General features: G+C 45.8%; 1 protein-coding gene across 3 annotated transcripts in view; it reads left to right on the plus strand.

Moving 5' to 3' along the window:
- RHBDL3 (rhomboid like 3) overlaps positions 1 to 22,193 on the plus strand; it is a 125,036-nt gene that overhangs the window by 50,173 nt on the left and 52,670 nt on the right. For all 3 annotated transcript variants that reach the window (XM_034790088.1, XM_034790090.1, XM_034790089.1), the window contains one exon: positions 13,765 to 13,923. In XM_034790088.1, coding sequence (XP_034645979.1) covers positions 13,765 to 13,923 — 159 coding nt within the window. The remainder of the gene's footprint in view (positions 1 to 13,764; positions 13,924 to 22,193) is intronic.

Below are 22,193 nucleotides of genomic sequence, written 5' to 3' on the forward strand. Positions count from 1 at the left end.
TTCAAAAGTTCTCTGGTTTGTCCCACATTAAATGGGAAAATTTTAGAAATCTTGAAAATTTTCGCAGGATGGGAAAACCATTTTGTGCCCAGATGCAGATATGGGATTAAATGGATTTAGGAATTAGCAGACTGGCTCAAACCCAATCTTCCTAAGATTTATGAAATATGCAAGAAGTCCATTTAAAGTAAAAGAATGTTGTTCTCTTTTCCCTGATTCTCAACATCCCTCTATTAGATCCAATTCCTGATTGAAAATAATCTCTATATTTTTATGTTACTGTAGCATTTAGAAATCACCACCCAGATCATGGCCCCATTGTTCTAGCAACACATAGTAGGAGATGGATCCTGCCCCAAAGAACTTGCATTCTCAGTAGACAAGACAGGCAAAGTGTGGGAGGAGAAGTGAAGTGACTGAGCCTAAGGTCACACAGCAAATCAGTGGTACAGCTTGGATTAGAATTCAGCTCTACTGATTGTGTCTGGTTACCCTAGCCACTGGACCACATCACCTTCCCTTATCACTAGGACCCTTGTTACCTCTGAAGATTGTTATCTGGCAAAACGTGCCACTCACCTGATACTGCAAGATTTGAAATTATGTTTCTATCTCAAAAATAAAATCATTTCTCTGCTTTGGCCCCCAGCCCTTTTTCCATTAGTCTTAATGCACTTACATTAATAATGGAAGAGGAAAAAGCAGATCTGGGGAGGGCTCAGTCTATAAACACATCCTTTAACAGGACATCTAGCAGCATCTCATGCCACCTTTGGGGACTCATTGCTAATATGACTGTCTGTCTCGCTTTAAAAGCTGCATCTCACTTTGCGGGTAATGGGGCAGCCTTTACTTACCCTGAATCCTTTTTGGAGAGCCTCTTCAGCTCCAGAGTCATCAGGGCAGCGTGTTGGGTATAATTTTGACCCACGTGGCTGTAACGCTGAATGTGATGGGGAAATGTGGGATTGCAGGCTGATCCCTTCTGAAATGCTGCTTGCAGTGCTACCAAAAAACGGAGCAGGAGAAAACAAGGATGGTTCTTGTAAGTGGATCATAGTGATTCCACATGGTCAGAAAGGGTGGGCTCAAATTTAGCAAATCTACAGGGTGTCTCTTGACATCGCATCCTACCCTCCCTTGCAGCAAGATCCCAACCAGCTGAGGAAGGGATGGGAAAGGGGTTCAGATTGGAAAGGAGCCTGAGGCGCAACGTTTGGATTCATATCCCTTCTGGTTCCAAAGTTCTGAGGCGTTCAGTTTCAGGGTTCCATTTTGGCATGTTGTAGTGATGCCCTACACTGCCAAGGTCTGATCTGGATCGGTACATCCCTAAAAATCAAGGGGGGTTGAATCCCAGGTTTCACTTCAGCCTATTATAGATTTGGGCCAGCTACAATGTGGACCTGGATCTGAACTTCCACTAAGTGTGGTGGGGGACAGGGATCCAGTTTGGGCCCGTCTCTAATCAGTGGGACCAAGCCACCCTGGTTTTGATTTTGGACACCTGACTGACTGGGCTTTGTCTGTAAAAACCCAAATCACCCCCTCTCTCCCTACCCTGAGAGAGAAGGCTCAGCTCTGTTTATATTCTCCCACCATTCTGAACCTGAGGGATTTTTGCCCATTTCTCCTACTTTGCAGTTGTAGATCACCTTCCTTTCAAGCACTTTACAAACCTAAATGAACTAAGCTTCACAGGTGCCCTGGCAGGGACATAACCTCCATTTTACAGAGGGGGAAACTGAGGCACAGAGAGGCTGAGTGACTTGCCCAAGGTCACTCCAAAAATCTGTGGCAGTACCAGGAACGTAACCCAGATCTTTGGGTCCCAGGCCTGAACCTCAAGGCCATTTTTCCTCTCCGGTTAGCAGTCCAGCTGGGTGGTGAAAAACGTGCCTGTGCGTGCACCAGATGGATGCTTCTATGGACAGTTTCAAGTGAGGTTTCAGCAGGTGGGAACATCAAGAGAGCAAAGAAAACAAATGAACAGATGTTTATCTTGATCTTGTTTTGCTTCCCCCTGCTGGCCGTCTAGACAGTAATCCCGCCGAGCCAAGTTATCATGGCATTGGAGAAAAAAGGAATGGGAAAGGTGCAACCAGCAAGCCCCTGCTGCAACCTCCATGTCCCTTTTGCTTTATGGTGCGTGCAGAGCACCATTTAACCCTATCCTGGGCGATTGCCATGCACTTCTCATGCCATGCACTTCTCTCCTGGGCGCTTGCCATGCCATGCGCTGCTACTCAAACAGCGCTCCGCCCAAAAGACCCTCTGTACTGGGTAGCACCAAATGTTCAGCATGGCAGCTTCTCTGCAGCCTTCTGTCAGGAGTCGGCGCTGTCCAGAGGGCCTGCCCAATGGTTTAGTGAGGGTATTATCACAGCACTTGGATGTTCTCTGGCTTTTGAGAGCCGGTTTCCAGCCTTAAGGTTCACCTCAGGGCAAAGCAATCTAAAGCGGACTGAAAGTACACCAGGACAGCACTTAATCACTTGATGCTGGCTGTGTGGTGATGGTTAAATTCATTATTTACAGTGAGAGAGAACGAGAGAATCTCTTAGCGGATACCACAGTAATGCATCACTGTGTGTATGGTTTTCAAGGACTCAGTTTAGGTGACTCTAGTGTGTGCGTGTGTGTGTGTGTGGAGTTATCTCACAGCACATTTTGCAACATACCATCTTCCTCCATCCTGGACCAGTTTAATCTCCATACACCATTATCCTCCTGCTACCAGAAGTGAGAGCAGTTTCTCCAGGCCCCTGGGAAAATAGTTGCGGACAAAGTTTTGGTACAACAGCTTCTGCTTTTGCTCTCGACCTTTGGTTTATTAGATGGGATTTGATCTGCTTCCTGGTCAGTCCTTGAATCTTTATCAAAGCAGCTAATGCTGCACATTCTACCGCTGTGTGCAGAGATGATAAAATATTGTGTGAGCTCAAGCTGAGTAGCAGCATGAATTTCGGAGACTGGCGAAAGCTAGAGATGCCAACGTAGTGGGACCTACAGCTATTTTGGGAAGCGTTTCTTTGCCTGACTCATAAATTTCCTTAAAAGGGATTGCTCATGTGAAATCAGTGCTCTAATGGTGTAAGTGTACCTGTCGGTCTAGCTACTTCTCATTGCTACAGGATCTGTTCGCTTCACAAAAGCTGTTGAGTATGTCTGCACCAGGGCTGGAGGTGTTACTTCCAGCTCGGGTGGACATATCTGCACTAGCTCTGATTGAGTTACTGTGCTAAAAATAGCAGCGTAGCTGTGGTGGTGCAGTGGGCTAACGGCCCCCAGTACAATCCTGTTTGAGAGCCTAGCCCGTTCCACTGCTGGCACGGTGGCTCCTATGCTGCTGGTTTTAGCGAGTTAGCTTGATCAGAGCTAGCGCAGGTATGTCTGCCCGAGCTGGAAATTACACTTTCAACAGAAACCTATCCCCTGCCAACAAGTGTCAATATCCCCATTTTACATATGGAGAAAGTAAGGCAGAGAGACTAACTGATTCACCCAAGGTTTCCTTATGGCATAGGTGGAAGATCTTGGAAATAACCCCAGTGCCTTAGCCTCACGGCCATCCTTGCCCTCCTGCACATGAGGTTGATGTTGCAAATGCACATTGGAATTCGTGAATTGAAGAGCTAGCTGTTTAATAGCATCGGCCTGAGCCGCGAGGCTTGGGTGAGGATCCGAGTTTCAGTGGTGGTTGGATCCAGGATTTTGGTTCTGGTTCTACTCCATAATGGAAGAGCACAAGAGGGCAGGTTACAGCGCAGACACTATGGGCATGGGTCATACAGGACCCATAGAATGGCACGTTCTCTGGAATAACCGCTGGAACGGGTGGGTTTTAAGGTGTTCACTCTCAGAGGAGGGGGAGGAGCGTGGGAGGCTGTTCTGCAAACAGGGAGGGGTGTGACAGGAGGAAGAACAATGTGGCGCGTGGATTAAAGAGACAAAGGAGAGCAGTCAGGAGTGGGCTGAAGAGGATGAGGAGAAAGAGAGACCAGGAAAAGCTTCAAAAGCACATGGAGGAAGAGGGGAAGCCAGTGCTGAGAGTCAGATGGAGGGAAATGCAATTGGCGCACCAGGAGAGAAAGAGACACCTGACGTGTGGAGGTTTCTTGTTCTTGCTGAGGTTTGCTTCCCTTAGCAGCGAAGGGGAACTGTGCAGACAGGACCTGCCCTGCACGGGGATTTCCGTGAGACAAGAATGGGGCAGGGCTGGGATATGAAGAAGGCATCACCCTTTTATATAAGGATTTGCATATGTATCTTTCATCCAGTGATCCCAAAATACTCTACAAACACACAGGCTCCGATTCTCATGTATGCTAAAGCCCCTTTACCCTGCTCCATCAGCTTAAGGTTCAAAGAATGGGTGTAAATCCCCTTAGCCAGAAGGTGATTCAAATGCGACATACTCCCACTTTAAGACCCTGGCACTGGAAAGAGGCGGTATACAGGGGCCGTGGTATAAATGAGAATCAGCCCCCCTATAAATTAGCCCCCCCACAACCTTGAAAGATAAGAACCGATTGTCATTTCCATTTTAATGTTGGGGGAAACTGAGGCACAGAATTTTTTTAAAGTGACTTCTTCCAAGTTAACAGCGGATTTGGGACTAGAGCCAGGAGTCCTGGTTGCGAGGCCCATATTCTCACCAGAAATGAGGGTGTCCCTTAGGGCTGATCTCCTCCCTTCACGCTGAAATAATGTCACCGTAACTGGGGAAACCACAGGCTGCAGTAAATTCTCTGGGCCTAGGATAGATCTGTTGCCCCAAAGTCAGAAAGGGATTTCCCACTTATGCTTCTTTCAGTCTGTGACTCCCACAGCTGCTCTGGTCCCTGGTGAGTGTTTGCCATTGGCTGCTAAGCCATTCATCGACCTCATTCAAATGAGATCCTTGGAATCGGGAAAGGAGCAGCAGCCTGGGCTGTGTTAGTGTCTGCAATTTCCCAAGCTATCAGTGCATTGTTTAACAGCTGCACGTCTCTGACCCCCACCCTATTTGTGCACTCAGTCGTGGCTGATGTGCCTTTAATTAAAGAGGCAGAACAGTCTGGGGTTTAATTTAACACACTCACCCCTCACCACCACCACCACCTTTAAAACAAAGTTTCTAGCTGCTTCCTTTTCTAAGCAGTCTTGCTGGAGCACCTTAACTTTATGACGAGTTCATAATAATAATCATAATTAATAAGAGAGCTTGCAGTGGGTGGGAAAAACATGTGCCTCAAGTCCGGTGGTTGTTATGGTCATTAACATATTTACATTTTTGCTTAAGAGCCTGGTGGGGGATCAAGGGAATTAAGGGTAATTGTCTTTGAGATGCAGAGGAAACCTTGCATGAAATTGTCGTTAGTGCCCTATTGTGCCAAATGGGCGTCCAGCCTTCCACACGCCTCAGCCCCCCAGCAGTTGAGTTATGTTTGTTCGCTTACATAAAGGCAAAGGGAGAAGTAATACGGCTGAGCTTAAAACAGGAAGCCACTGCCTTGAATTGGATCACAGGAGTGTTTGGCTGGTGAGTGGCTCCCAGTTGAGGTTAGGAGCTCAGGGGCTGTGTGGATCTGATGTCAGCCCTGACTTGCAATCTTGATGGAATTGGATATGCCAGTCCTGTCTTGGGGGATGAGTTTCCAGGAATAAATTAACCATGGATCAATATTTGAAGCATCTTCTAGTTAAGGTCAGTTTCTTTTTACAGCTAGTTGATTTGGGGTAGGGTGGGGAGAGGAAGGGGGCATTTAAACTGTGCAGTTATTTGTTGTTTTATCATGTGACCGGAAATGTGAAGAAGCCACTAAATTATCTGATTTTGTAGCTAGCTGCTGTTTTGGAACAAGGGTTGAGGAGTTTGATTTATTTGTGTGTGGAGGGGATTGGGGGGTGCTGTTAAGATCAAATTGTCTAGATCTTGTAATAGACAAGCAAATCCAGAAAAAATAAATATAAAAACCTACAGCATCTATGTTAGAGCTGGGGCTCCAGGCAAAAAATTTCAGACATGGATACTCCAAATTGGTTGGAGTCCCGTTGTAAAGAGAGAGGCCATTTGTAAATATTCAGATTAGGGGAGTTTACAATTCAAATCTCAGTTTTCAGAATTGTTCAGATCCCAGGTTTTGATTCAAACCCATTTCTAATCAGTATCGATGAATGAATGAATGCAAACTACATGAAATGCAAGAACAGGCCGGCTGTCCTGTGAGAACAGAGTCTGTTCCAGTAATAATACGCTTGGGATGCTGCAGGAAGTACCATCTACCTGCTGCTGATCCTTTCATTTGGATCATGGCTGGGAAAAGCACAGCAGCAGAGCGGCATGAAGAGCGAAAGTTGTGTGTGTGTAATAATTAGGCCTTCTCTGACTGGAGAGTCTTCTAACATTACCAGCCTGGCCTTCAGATGTCTGGGAAGTCAGTTAGTCACTTAGATGCCAATTGTTAGCAGCTTGAGTGAGGAGATCAGATCTGTTTTGACTCTAATGCTGATATCACAGGGGTAGCTAAAATTAGTTTGTGCAGTGTTTTGAAGCCTTATAACTACTGGTTATTCTTACAAATGTTTTTGCCATGTTTCAGCATATAACAAATGTCAGTTAAAGCTATTGGTGATCTTTATAACTCTTATTGCTTACAGGAAGGTGTAATTCATGCCCGTTAAAGAAATGTACACACTTCAAATTGCTACTCATAGGCTTTCCTACCCACAAGCTACTTTCCCGAAGTCAAACAGTGAGCTAATAACGTAGCTGGGGGTGGAGTCCAGGGGGTCTGACTTTCTCCCTGCTTTAACCATTAGACACATGGACCTCAAGTAGTGAAACGTTTAAAACTACAAGGTGCGAATGTATCATCCCTGAGCAGGATAAATCCTTTCACTGAAATTTGAGACTATACTTAAACAATGCAGTGAAGTAAAATGACCGTGTTGGATCGAATATTATCAGTTAATGAGCATAAATACAGCAGTGTACCTTGGATCACAAGTATTGGAGATGGCTTTATTAGATGACTGAGTCTATCTGCCTCTGATAAGACAGCATAAATTCTCCTCGATAAAGGTTATATCTGCTATTATGCTAATGATGCACTCTTCCTTGGATGTATGGTTTTGACAACTCCATTTTATTCTGGTGTTGGGCAGTGCAAAATTAGACCGGCCTTTGAGTTACAGACAGGGGCAACAGGCAGTAAAAATGGACCTGAACTGAGACGTCGAAAGGCTTGTCTTTGTGACCATTTAGTTCACGACAAGCTGGGGTGTGAATCTATCCTGCCACAGCCTGGCCTGGAGTAACTGTCCATGTGCACTTTGCTAACGCACATTAACAATTTGTTAATGTGTGGTTTGACTGAGTCCTTTTTTGAAGAGGACTAGATCAAAGCACATTAATGAACTGCCGGTGTGCATCAGCTGGGTGCATGTGGACAGTTAGTTCGCAGCAGGCTAGTGCAGGGTAGATTCATTCCCCAGCTTGCCGTGAACTAGATGGTTGTGTAGGCAAGCCCTGAGTCTGGCTATGGTATTAGGATCCAATCTTCCAGCTCTCATCCGATTGCAGAGGGGCTAGATGCAGCATTAATATCTGAACTTCTCCAAATCTTGAGATGTTGGGATCAAAGGGATTAATTTTACCCCTTCTTTAGTCGGAACTGGTGAAGAAAGCGACCTTTGGGATTGGATGCCGGTTGTCAGGAAGGCACGTCACGTCACAGGGCACATTGCAAAGACATAACTTGGCGCATGGAGGAAAACATACAGCATTGACTTTCTGCAGATCATTTGTTTTGTTTGTTTCCAATCATCCACCCCCGCTGACAGCTCCTGTATTGAGGCAACTCCTCCATCTCAGTTCAAATGCATGCAGCAGCCCCCTCCCCTCTGCTGTTAACCCCCTGTCCCCTCCCCCTTTTTGGACAATTCCATCAAAACAAAACAAAAAAAGGAGGTTTTTTTAGCAGACGCTTAAGACTGATAGCAACTGTGGAGGCTGTGAGCGTCGATCCAGAGAGAGTATCGCAAGGGAAGCAGCGGCACGACTCTATTCAGGAGCATTCGAGTGAGCAGGTTGGCATCTGAATGCTGAAGTCTTGCAGCAGAAGCCCTCTGATTAGGGGCTCAGCTGGCACAGTGAGCGAGCTGGAGCCATACGCACAGACTACCTCTTCAAAACAATTGGCCTTGCGCTGAGGTCAGTTTTGTACTGTGGATTCTTCGGCTGCTCCGCTTGATGGGGAGCGCTCTGCCAGATTCAGCTGCTGGCATGCTGTTCCCCTGCCACCTGGGCCACTTGCCAAGCCAGCTTTTCTTTTGCTGTGTCCAAACCAAGCCAGCCAAAAGGTGCAGGCATTCAAGCTTTTGTTCACTGCTAGGGAAGAGTGAAGGTTGTTGAAATCATGTTGCTTTCACTGAACTCCTTTTCATGTCCAAAATGTTTCCATGGAAATATACCTCCTGCACTGAAATGCTCCTGTCCCGCCCCGCTTTTCTTTCCATCTTTTAATCCAGCCAACAAGCTTGATATCATTATCTACAAAGAGAGGCCAATGGGATACGGACTCTTCTGAGTCAAGTTAGAAAATCAAAGGCAAAACTCCCAGCAAATGAGAGCCGGCTGAGACTAGACCGAATTGGAGTTACAGCAAATTGGTCCAGCCGCTTATGTCTGTTTAGTTTCCAAGTTTCAAAAGAAATGGGTTCGATCTGATGTCAGTTTTGGGTTTCTAATTTGCTACGTGTCGCATTTTGGCTGATGCTGCGTCCAGATGAGAACACAAACTGGCAGCACTTTGGCCAGGAGTTGCCTATGGTTTTGCATTAGGACGGAACCCAACTGTACTGCCATTCCCATGCTGGTGTTCAAACTTCCTTGCAAAGGTGACGTTGTCAGGTTCCAGTCCAGCTGAGTATCTCAAAAACCATTGTCCCTAACTGGTGCTCATTGTCATCTGCGTTGGCTGCCAGAGCGGGCAAGGATGGAAGGGCCTTGGAGAATGGACTGTTGTCAGCAACTGGTGTGGCTAGGTCACGGATAAGGCATTTTGGAAGGGGGAAGACATGCAAGGGAAGCTTTGTGATATTGCATCCTCCATCTGTTCTGTGAATCAATAAGGGGCTTTAGTTTTCAGGGCTCTCAATCCTGCAGCTTTCACCAGCACCAAAGAAAGAGAGGAAATATAACATCTTTATGGATTCAGAGCTACAAAGCCTATATGACATTTCAAGACTGGATTAAGAGAGTTGTAGCAATTAGAAATGGAAAAGATCTCTTAGGTCATCAGTGCAGGCCTGTTCCATAAAGTGTATTTATAAAAAATACAGGATTCTTTATAACAATTAAAAAAAATATATACCCCAAAGCCTCTGTGTCTCTCTCCTCAATGCCTGGAGATACCGCTGTAGATCAATGAACTCAAGTGACACCAAGTAATTCAGTGAATTCTAATCTTTGACGGAAAACCAGTACATCCTGCAGATACTCAGTTAAAGTTAACAGATTGTCACCAGTGGAAGACAAGATTTCTCTGTACTCTGCTAGGAAGCAACAGTGTTCTTGGTAAAAGTGGGGGGAGTTAATACAGAATTTAATGTGGGAATCTCTTTCTACTGAGCATTTCAGAAGATAAATTGAAACGGCATGTGGCTGCCTTGTCATTTCTGGTTTATGTTATTTATCTCCATAGTTCACACTCCCAAGAACCTGCTTGTAATCCATTTAGAAATAAAAATCTCTGCAGCAACAAAAACATACATCTGATTTGGAAGCAGTCGTAAAAAAGCTGCTTTGCTTGTCAGTTTTCAGCACGGTGCCTGAGGAAGAGTCTATATTATTCCTGCTTTGAAAAGGTGTTAATAAATACAGATGTAAAACTATTCTTTGGATAGCTTCTCTTGTTCAGGCTGCATCCCCCATGTACTTAAAGGTTCAGTCACAAAGTTTTAAATTTAAATAAACCGCAGAAGAAGAGAGAAATGAAGATGCATTAGGAAGGGAGAAGAGGGCTGGTTTCAGCTGAGGTTTGAAATGAGATGGAGAGCTGGTAAGATGGAAAGATGCGGGAAAGAGGCTCCAGATGACAGGAGATGGGGAATGCTCCAGCAGCTTCAGGGTGAACCACAGAACCAGTCTGGTCCAAATGGAATGAAGGGAACAGGTAAGGGAATAAATAGGGTCTGCGATGTCCAAAAAGAAGCAACTTTTCAATTAACAAGTCCAGAAGGGATCATTCCATCTCGTTCAGAATGCCTGGGTGTTTCATTTACTCCAGAAGACACTTCTGGCTCTGTGTAAATTGTCTGACTGAAAACTAAAGACCGATCTGAGCTGAGGAACTCTGACATGCAAACTTCCTCACCTTGCTAAGGAGTTCAGATTCCTTGTTCTCGCTCAAGCTGTTCTTCTGAAAATGACCATCTGACCACAAGGTGTCTCCTCATTCTTAGGTCTTTTAATCATTGGCTGGAAGCCCCAAAATCAGACATGGCCTTTCCACGAGGAGGCGAAGAGGGGACAGTCGAGCGCACCAGCATTGCCGTTGGCCAGCTGGAATGATGACACTCAGTAAAGTTACTTGCAGTTGGTCAAGGATAGGTCCGTCGTGTGAAACTTATAACAACTTGTCTGGTTTGGGGTCCTGTTATGAACCAGAAATTTAGGCTGGATTCACCATACCATTCAAAGAGGTTCACGGTTAAAGTACTGGGCAGATCTTAAGCTATATTCCTGTTGGATAAATTCAGAACCAGGCCTGCGCTTCACACTTGGGTTTCTTCCTCTCTAATGGGTCAAAGCAAACCATAGATCCAAACACCTCATAGCCAAAGTTTATATCCAAACTTGGTGGCTTGGGCCCATGTCTAGTTTTGACCTCAAACCAGGTAGCAGTTGGTGCTTTGAACTGTGTTTCATGTAGAGTTTTTATATTGGTTTAAAGCAACAAAACTCAAAGCAAAATTTGGTTGGCGGTGTGGGAGCCCGTACAAGCACAGAGCAAATTAAAACGGTTCCTCCCTTCAAACCCAAACTACCATGCTTGCCACAGTCTGTCAATGACCCTTTGTCTGTCTTGACGGATACGGTTCTCTGTAATTTAAACTGAGAATCATTTTTCTTTAAAATGACTTGACTTTGCCTCCATTTTGCCAAAGCCCATTATTTGTAAAGGGGGAAAATAGCCTTTAGCAAGGAAACCACAAGATGGTGAATGGGTTTGGGGGTCAGGGGGGCACAAGGGGTTGGTTATGTTTTTTTGTTTATCTACCAGGTTTGAAGTTGGGAAGGCTGCAGGTGACAGTCTGTCACATTCTCAAAAGGTCTCTTTTGGACTCTCCTGTCCTCTCGGGATATTTTCCATCCAGCATTCTCACTATTACAATGAGCGAGCCAGTGTGTCCATGCTGGTATGTGTACGCATGACTGCCATCTACTGGACAGAGTCAGAACTACTCAACTGTGTCAGTGCTGTCCTGCTAACAGACAAAGGAGATTCTCCTTTGGCTGTTATAGAAGACTCCTGTACTTTTTAGAATAGGAGTGTCTGAGTTCTATCCCTGCTGTTGCTGTAAAGATACAGATGACCATGGGGTGCATCCTGGTAATAACTGAGAAACCTTAGGCAGCCAAAGATTTCTTATACTATTATCTTGCGATTCACCCTTAATTTTTTTAATGACATTGTAAATCTTAAGATTTGCAATGCTTCCAGTCCCATCTCCTCAGGATAAGTGATTGGCTTGAGGCAGACCATGTGAGCTCAGAGCTGTACTAATGAATGAACTGAGACAGATAATCTCTCTCTCTTACTCTCTGTAGAGTCACTTGGGAACACTATTTTTTTTCTTAGATTTTTCTAGGCCAGAAGGGACCTTTTGATCACCTTGTCTGACCTCCTGTATAACACAGGCCATAAAACCCCACCCATTATTGCTTGTAGCAAGCCCCTAACTTTTGATAGTTCTCAAACTTCATTGCACCGTGACCCACTTCTGACAACAAAAATTATTACACAACCCCAGAAGTGGGGACTGAAGCCTGAACCTGTCCAAATCCTGCCACCCAGGGTTGAAGGACTCGGGCGTCAGCTTCAGCCCAGGGCTCGGGCATCGGCTTCAGGCCTGGGGTGTTGGCTTCAGCCCCAGGCCTCAGCAAGTCTAATACCAGCCCGGGTGACCCCATTAAAATGGGGGTTGTGACCCACTTTGGGGTCCCCACCCTCCAGTTTGAGTACCGCTGAGCTAGATCATAACTTTTAGAAAGACATCCAGTCTTGATTTAAAGACTTCAGGTGATGGAGAACACACCACAGTCTGAGGTACATTGTTCCAATGGTTGATTGCCCTCATTGTTAAAAAGTGCCTCTTCTTTCTCGTCTCAATTTGTCTAGCTTCAGCTTCCAGCCATTGGATCATGTTATGCCTTAGTCTGCTAGATTAAAGAGACCTCTGCTATCAGAAATCTTCTGATGTAGCTGCCGATAGGCTGTGATCAAGTCACCTCTTAACTTTTACTTGGAGAGATTAGATTGAATTTCTTATGTCTCTCAGCGTAAGGCAGATTTTCCAGCCCTTGAATCATTTTTGTTCTCTGCTCATCCAGATCCGTTTGGTATTGTTGTGCATGGTTTTCAATGGCTACTCTGTTCCACTCCCAGGGACGCGCCCGCGGTTCAGTGGTGGTGATGTTGGTAATATTTTTCAAGTGGTGCAAGATCGTTTAGGGTGAAAGTGCTCGACAAGAAATGCAAGTTGTGTTGTTTCTTTGCCCAGTATTTGACAGGATAAGGAATCTGAAAATCTACATAAGCCATCTGGCTGGCTGCCTGAAAGGAGCAAGTGTTGACAGTTAGTTTTAACTTTACAAATAAAAGCATGAACAGAAACAACCACTCAATTAAATGCATCTACTGGCCAAATAGAGCAGTACCTGCTGAGACTCCGTATGTGGTGTTTATTTGAAATGCAGACTCCAAGAGAGATCTGTGAATGTGTAGGACAAGGCAAGGTCTGTGGGTAAAAGAAGTTTGAATGAAGAGGCTGATGGGAACATTAATTGGGCACGTCTGCTCACTGAACTAGATCAGGATGAGAAGGGGGTTGTTGTACCTGAATACAGAGCTCATTCAGGGAGGTTCCTTTGTCCTCATAACCCTACTTGCCTTGCAGTTGGGATTTGGAATTAACTTTAGAGAGCAGATGTTAGCAACCCTGCAGGTATTAGAGTTTTTGGGTTATGTCTCTGATTGCTGGCAGCTTGGCTTGGTCTCCACTCCCAAGGGCAGTGCCCCTCCTCATTTCTAGCTAGTAGAGTTTTCACGTGTCCTGACCACAGATGAGGTGATCATGCCAAGCTACCAGCAACCAAAGACCTAAGGCTGCTCCCTAGGGAAATGCAGAGGTTTTCTTTCCTGCCCACTGATCTGGTATCCTCATGCTCTCCCCTTCATGTTTACCTGGAGCATCCTTCCCTATCTCAGGCAGACATAACCTTGGCATTCTCCAGCACAGAGGCTACATCCAAGACAGTGTCCCCACAGCTAGTGTAACTGGTTGTCTGGTACTGATTGGATGATGGTAGAAGAATTCTCTCCATCCCTTGGAGCAGAGACCTGTGCATCCAGCAAAAGTGATAAAACTGTGATGGCTTGCATGGCAACATGGCATGGCTGGGCCTGCGGCTGAGGCTGAACCCTTAGGGGGTCAGCATTGTAGGTGTTGGGTAATGCTGAGGAAATAATTCTTGCTTTGTTTTCTCCCTCTCAGTTTGACCCCGAGAGCACTGGCTACATCAGCACTGAGAAATTCCGAAACCTCCTCCAAAGACACGGCTCTGAGCTGGACCCACACAAACTGGAGGTGCTCTTGGCCTTGGCAGACAATAATTCAGACGGGAAGATCTGTTACCAGGACTTCGTCAACCTGGTAAGTGAGCCACCAGGAGGAGCAGATCTCAGTCCTAGACGCTGGGTTTGCTTCCGACGTAAAATGTTAAGCAAAGAGGAGCAGCTGTTCCGTTTCTAGCAAAGATTTGCTGGGTCCCTCCGCAAACTCTGGGTGGGGTTTTCAAAAGCGCTCAGTGGTAGCCGAGCTCTGAAGTTGATGGTAAAGCTCCCATCAACTTTAATGGAAACAAAGTTAGGCCAGTGCTGGGCGCTTCTGAAAATCCCCCGCTGTGTGTGTTGTAAAGGAGTTAGAAGGTGCTCCCCTTGGAACATTCCTTCCCCTCCATCTGCACTTTTAGCTTTTAGGCATTCGGGAGAATGGCAGCCTGTCAGGAGTTTCACACTTTCAGGGGAAGCACTGAGAAGCCAACAACTCTCAGCGTTTACTTAGGTGAGAGTTGACCAGGCTGCTTGGGTTCTGATGAGACAGGCTGCAGGGCTTCATGTTTACAATAAACTCACGTGGGACTGATTTCCAGACTCGAAACTGCCAGTCGGAACTGCTCATGGTGACCTCTTGTGCAGGATGGCGAATAATTAAAGAAAAAAAGGTTCTGTTTGACTTCAGATTTCCCAGCCCTAGGATTTCCTTCCTCCGCCTAGGCGTCTGTGAGCAGAAATCGTGATTGTCCAAATTGGATGCTGAGGCGAGGGCTGTTGTCAGCCATACCCCATGGGCCCTGAAAACTGATCATGTGGTTCCATTCCCACTGCAGAGGGGCCTGGGACATGGGTGATGTTTTCAAAAGTGACCTAGGCTGTGTCTGCAGCTGAGGTGTGATTGGCGTGTGGGTAAGTTTACCTGCGCAGGTAACAATAGCATCATAGATGTGGCAGTCTGAGCTTCAGCGCGGGCTGGCAACCTGACTAGAACCTCTGGGGAGCCTGGGGATGTACTCAGGTTGCTAGCCTATGCCGAAGCCTGAGCTGCAATGTCTTCATTACTTCTTACCTAATTAAAGCTAGCCCGCGTATGCCTACCCACACTACGATACATCTTCGCTTGCTGTGTATATAGACATACCCGTAGGCACTTGGGACCCTGAGCTCCATTGCCTTTCAATGAGACCTAGATGCCTAGGCATCTACATCATTTTTGAAAATAGGATTTAGGTTCCTACATCATCTGAAAATGTTTTGAAAATGTTACCCTTTATTTCTGTCTCACTTGCTGGCCTCTGGCTGTGGGATCTGTTTGTGACCAGGATTACACAGGCAGCACTAGAAATAGTCTTGTGCTCCATAAACAGCGACTGCTGTGACAACAAGGGGGAGAAACTGTGTTTTTTGACAAGCTGGTTCCCTCTGCTCTGCTCCCATCTGCCCATGTGCACGGAGAGACCCGCCTTCTTGGGCATACTGCCCCTCCCGGGGGTTCTCGGCTGACAGTAAAGATTCTCCTTTTTCTTTCCGTCGTGCACTCTCAATCTCTCTCGATATGTCAGTCAATATACTGCATGATGTGTTTCGTGCAAAGGTAGATTTCTCTCTGGGTAGCTGTAGGTATAGGAATCTCACACTCTATAAAAAGTTCTAACTAAGCCTGTGTTGATCCCATCTGACCAAAGAATGTTGCTAATGAGGCACTGAGCCATAATAATTCTCCAGCGCAGGAGCTGGCGTAAACTGTGAAAATGACCAGTCCGGCTGCCTGACGTTAAAATAAAACCAGCAAGCAACCCAACCAAGGGGAGACGGGCCAGCCCAGACTCTGAAGCTGAAACCGGCAGCTGCCCTGGCCCACACAGGGCTAGGTTAAAAGCTACAGTGAGGTTTGCTGCCTGAGCCCCCGTGCCTCGTGGTGTCGGGTACGAGCACCTTTACGCCAGATGAGTCCTGGGGAAACAGGACATCTTCTCCTTTTATCGCAGCTAGGGCTGGGACACGTTTCCTGTGTCACCTGCTCAGCAGGAACCCTCCATCCACAATTTCTCCAACTCCCGCCACAAACACACTCGCTAGTTTCACTAGCTCTGGCTACGTTACACATTCTGCCCTGCTTCCACCATCACCACCTGCCTTGACTCTCTTTTCCCCTCCGCCTCCTCTCCCGACAGCAGCAACACAGTGTGGAGAACATGGGGGGTGGCAAAGATGGGATGCACTGACTATGGGCATTGCAGCCAAACGGTGAGGGGGAAGAGGCAGGTTAGGGCGTGGGCTGGCACACAATGAAGCCAGTGCCATTGAAGTGTCGCCACTGACTCCAAAAGGTGCAATCCTGCTCCAATTTTCTCTTTATGCTCTGGTTTCCCCATCAATAACATAGGAGTAATAGTGCGCTCCTGCCTCACCCTAGTGATGCCTGTTAAAATGCCGTGGAGGCCCTGCTGAAAGGTGCTGCATGGTTCTGCTGCAGAGTGGGACTCTTGTTAGGGGAAATTTCTCTTGGCCCACCAGCAATCCCTCCATTTTATTACTTACCTGTTGTTTTCTCATTTTAGGCTGCAGGCTCCCTCTGTGTATCCTGTAGTGCCTGAGTTCAATAAATATGAGAAAATAATACTAGGGTTGAGCTATCAGGCATCCTCAGCTGTGGGTGAGCAGCGAGGTGAAATTACCCTAGGAAGAGGCACTGAAATAGATCTGTTGGGTTTAATCATGCCATCTTAGCAGCTCCTTGTGTGGTTTTATGTACACGTAAAATGCAGCAGCAATAAAACTGAATATTGTGGGTTTGGTGAGTGATCACCTAGCCCCACCAGCTGAAGGCTCATGGACAGAGTGGTCAGTAATACCCCATGTTCAGTGGTAAATGATAATATTTCACACCCATATACAGTTTCATGTGTTCAAAGTCCCGTGTGAGCATTTTACTACTTAAGCCGCACACCTTTTGGGGGCAAGCATCGTTCAACTCCTTTTATAGATGGAGAGAAACTGAGACAGAGAGGTGAAATAACTTGCCCAAGGCCACATATTGAATTGTTGTTAACAGTGGGATTAGAACATAGCCCTTTCTGACTACCAATCAGCATGCCTAGTCCACCCAGACACAAAGCAAATGTGATTGATGGAGCTAACACTAGGAGTCTGGAGAACTGTCTGGGACCCATCACCCAAAGATCCTCTTTGACCCAGGCACATCATCCCCACTTGTAGGAATGGGATTTAGCTGCAGGTTTTGAAGAGAGAGAATCCTGAACCGTTTCTGCCTGAAATGCTTGTACAGAAAGGAAAACGTCATTATACTTTATGGAGTTAGCCTGATAAGAAGTGATTGGTTTCCTATCACCTCTCCCTTTATCTCCCTCATTTACATGTTGGCTCTAGCTAATCAATAGACCCGCAGGTGCTGAAAAGCTAAATTACTTATAAATAGTGCCTCTTCTTCACCTCCCCCAGGCTGTTTAGTGGGTGCTATAAATCAAACTTTCCAAGGCTGCTTCTCCTTGCCGTAGTCTTTCACTCTCCTTAGAAGATTCATACCACGCTCCTGCTGGGGAAATAGGCAAAGAGCAACATAGGAATAATAAAATTGATCAGAAAAAGCATGGATGAGATTGCTGTAAAACCAGCCCATCTGATTCATTTGATAGCTGGGCTCTAACCTGTTTGTTTACAAGCAAGCATGGTCTAGTGCAGTGACTCTTAACCTTTACTACAGCCTGTGCCTCTTTAGTTCTCAAAATATGTTCTCGCACCCCTTATCAAAAATCGTTGAAGTAGGTCAGTTCTTTAAACCTAGATATATTTGTTGTTTGTATATTACAGTCATCGTTAAAAAATGTATACAGGGGAGTCGCATCTTACGCGGGGGTTAGGTTCTGAAGTCAGCGCGTAAGGTGAAAATCGTGTATAGTCAAATGCTCATTGAGTGGAATGGCGGGCGGAATTGCCTGCACTACAGGTACAGTATTAAAATTGTTATTTTTCTCTTTTTTGTTTTGTTTTGCCGAGCGCGCATAGTTAAAATCGCGTAAGTTAAATGCGCCTATGATGCGACTCCACTGTAATGTTGTTAAATACATAGGTTTGATGAAACAAAGTAGTTGTACTTGCATGCTCGTGCTTAATTTGTGTTTTTGATGATTTACCTTCTAAAAAAATCTGGCCTGTCTCGCACCCTCAGAAAGGGCATCTCTCAGTCTCAAGGGGTGCGTGCACCCCAGGTTAAGAACCACTAGTCTAGTGACTAAGGCTCTGGCCGTGGCGCTGGGTTCTGTTCCTGCCCCTGTGTGACCTTGAGCAAATCACTTCCCGGCTCTGTGCTTCTGCTCCCCTGTCTACTTGGTCTGTAAGCTCCTGGGGGCAGGGAGAGTCTCTAAGGCACAGTGGGGTCCTGAGCTTGGTTGTGGTCTGTCATGCACATCAGAAGAATATGAAAACATTTTATACATAACCTCAGATACCTTATCAAAAGACAGGAAGGAAAGCTCAAAGGGCAGATCTGAACACTCTGGCCAGCAGATAGCCTCCTCTCTAGGGTCGCTGAGCTGTGGAAAGGTGTTCAAAGCAGAACTCTTTATACTCCTGGAAGTGACTGACCATCCCTTAGCCTAAGATGTATTTTTCATTTTGGATGGGGGCTGGTGATCCTCAAAGATTGCCCCTTTAATTCCCTCTCACTCACCTACTTTACCCGCCCACAGAGGCCTCACAGCAAATAGCGGAGAGGGAAGGCTTGAGCCAGAGATGGTTCCACTACTTCAATGCAAAAATCCACTGGAAATACCTGTAATCTAATGCCCAAGGTGCGTGGACCTGTGAGTGCCATGAACTTCCATCTGGCACAAGCAGTGATAAATCTCCTTCAGCGGAATGGGGTGACAGTGGAATAGTTGGGGAAACCTGGGATGTTTCATACATTTATAAAAGCTCAACCACTGGAGAGCCGTTTTTCTTATTATCAAGGAAAACCTGGCATGGCACCAAGAATTATGCCGATGAGCGCTTTACAAATAGCTAAAGTGGAACGTATATGCTAGATAGATAATACCTGCGTTGAAGTACTTGCATGTAAGTGTCCTTGCAGTCCATTAAAGTACTTTGAAGTCTAGACTGGATACAGTTGTTGCAGTCTCGTGTAGGGAATTACTCACAGCACTGAAGACCCTGGTGCAGTAATAAGTAAATACCTTGTGTTGGGTAATAATTAAATACCTCTGCTTTTCACTCTTCGTCTGAGGATTGATTTTCCTATTTCATTGGCTTAGTTAGTGTGATGAATTGATCTGCTTTCAGAGATTGTGGTGATGAATCTGGGGGAGGGAAACATAGATCATCTGTTATACACATCACTGCCGGGACTTTGAGTGTGGCTGGGTGTTTTTCTATCAATATTTATGAGTGAACATTCTGAACTGTTAAAACATTATTGATTCGTTTCTTGTGGGGCCTCCCAAACAAGTCCACGTTACTGTGACTTTATTAGCACCCAGAGCTAGAGCCAAAATGACACTAACAGAACTCTAGTCACGGGTGGGGACAGGGTCCAGCCAGCTGGGGCAGGTTTCAGAGGTCATGTCTGATGTGGTTGGTAATGTAGGGAATGAAGAAGGAGGGAGATCCCTGGGTTCCTGCGTGTCACAAAAGCAGCTCACGGGTTTCTTCACAAACTTCGCCCACAGGGAGGTTGGGCTGGGTGTGACACTTACTGTCCCTTGGAGTCTGAAAGTCAAATCAAAAGCCCCTCGGACAGGAAGTCGAGCACTGGGCTGGGATCAGGAGACCTGGGTTCTAGTCCCAGCTCTGCCACTGCAACTTTGGCCCATCTGTTTCACCCCGCTGTGTTTCTCCTGCCGTCCTTTGCATGTCTGGTCTCTGTGGATCGTCAGTTCTAAGTGCCCAGCAAAGTGGCGCCTCGATCTACGTTGGCGCTGCAGTGACACAAAACATAAATAATCAGAAATCAGGGATCTGTTTATCTTGATGGGCTGTAACAGAGCCTGGGTATGCACTTATGGTCTGATGCCGAGAGGTGCTAAACACCTGCTGCTTTCACAGACCATGGCAGCAGCTCAGTACATGGGGCTCCCAGGGTTGCCAGACTCCCTGCTGCAGAGCCAGGAACAGAGTCCTGGTTAGAGACCGGGCTTCCTGGCTCTGTGGCAGGAAGCCTGGAAGCTCTGGTGTCTCTCACTCTGGGGCATTCTGCATGGTGGGGCTGCCCTGGGGCCACATACCCCAGAAGCCCAGGCTCCATGGAAGCCCACCATGCAGTCTGGCAGGAAACCTGTCTGTGGTTTGTCAAACCTGATACGTTTTCCCAAAATACTTTAGGTCCAAATCTGTATTTTCTGACAAAAACAGGTTTTGTCAGAAAATTCCTGACCCATTCCAGTCCTGGATGCATTACAGCCTACCTCTCCCCTTACATACCACCTCTCAGATCAGCCAGGAAGCTTCTACTAATGTCCCCAAGGTTTGGTCTGCAGGGACTAATGGAAGCACTTCTTTGGTGGAGGACTTTCTGTTCTGGAATTTGCTTCACGGGTTGGTCCAGCGAAGCCAAAACTGGCATGACCTTCAGAGCCTGCTTTAAAGCCCATCTTTTAAACTAGACTCTTCCTTGAGAGTGGCAGCTGTGTGCTATGGGGTAACCTGGCAGCAGGTTTCAATGAATTGAGTTGATGTTTGTCAGTGTGTGCGTTTGATGATGGTCAACTGTCTTTGTCCCCCTCTAGTGGCTCAACCACATAAAAGATATCCACCTGCAATTGCTTCCAGCTTCCATGTTAGTTTAAGAGGTAGAGGCCTGTACTTTGGAGCTACATGTCGGTGCAATCCAGACAGGGCACCATTACATATGATATATGTGCCCAGAGAAACTAGGATGGTGGCATTATATACATCTTTTAAAAAAATCAAATACATAATTGAAAAGCATGGGTGTCTGTGTAATATGACGGGTGGGCAAATTCTACTAACATTCATTCATATTCTTTAAACATATTGTTTAAACTCTTTTTGTCCTTTCTGTATTCATTTTCTGGAAATATTCTAACAAACAAGCTTTTTGGTTCTGGAATGTTTGTGGAAATAGTGATCTCTAAGCAAAGCTTAGAGGATATTCACAAAAAGCCACATTTAGAATTCAGTATCACACTGAAAATGTAGAGTTATTCATCCAATAAGGGACCATAAATATTACCCACATGCCCTGCTTGAATTTTGAATAGTGAAAACTTGCAACAGTCTGCTTCGGAATAATCTACAGACCCCAAAATTATCCCTAGAAATTATTCAGAAAACAATTCAGAATAATGAATAAATTCTAGAACATTGAAGTCTGCTGATGCAGTTCACAAACAGAGTGAAATTCATCAGGTAAATGAATCATTTTGAATGATTTCTCATCTATATGTATGAGAATCACATTGAGTATGTATAAAACATAATACTGCATCATATACATATTTTATTTATAAAAGAACATGTTTTCAAGAAGCCACAAAGAACAGCAAAAAGCAATCACAAGTGGCTTTTTCCTGTCTCAGACACTGGGAAGAAAAGCTGCTTGCTGGGAAAACGAATATGTATTTTGTATATTGCTGTTATCCGGTTGGTTTTCTCTGGCATAGAGGAGACACAGAAAGTACACAATGAAAGTGCTGGTTGTAAACAAACAGCAACAGCTGCAGGAGGAGATAAAGCCCAAAGCTGTTTAACTAACTTTGCTACCTTCAGAGATGAGATGATCCAGAAAGTAATTACAGCCAAGACATTATTTACTGAGTTGAACACAACTTGCCTTTGGCAGCCGGGGACCTCGCAGGTCAACTTTTTCACACCGTGTCCTGCGATTCCAACAATGCTGAGCAGCAGGGCTACGGATCCCCGTAGAGATGGAGTCTCTGCTTCCCGGCCAAGCATTCTTTCTTTTCTCTCTGGAAACATGGGACAGATTTGTTACATCAGACCAAGCAGGCGACTTGCGAGCCGCACCAGGTTCCTCCTCAGATATGGCAGCAGAGCCAGGGAGGGAGCAGCTGGAACAATACAGCCAGCAGCCTGGCCTCTACTTTATATCATCGCAGAAGAGTGATACAAAGCAACTTCCAAGCTGCTTGGGTACCTTGGAATACAAGAGAGTTATAACCTGGCGTCATGCCTTGCGCTTACAGTTTTCTCTTATGAAAATCACTTGCATAGCATGGGGCCATGACTATCTAAGGAAGTATCAGAGGGGTAGCCATGTTAGTCTGAATCTGTAAAAAGCAACAGAGGGTCCTGTGGCACCTTTAAGACTAACAGAAGTATTGGGAGCATAAGCTTTCGTGGGTAAGAACCTCACTTCTTCAGATGCAA

The sequence above is a fragment of the Trachemys scripta genome, chromosome 14 (assembly GCF_013100865.1).
Source record: "Trachemys scripta elegans isolate TJP31775 chromosome 14, CAS_Tse_1.0, whole genome shotgun sequence".
NCBI classification, from domain to species: Eukaryota; Metazoa; Chordata; order Testudines; family Emydidae; genus Trachemys; species Trachemys scripta.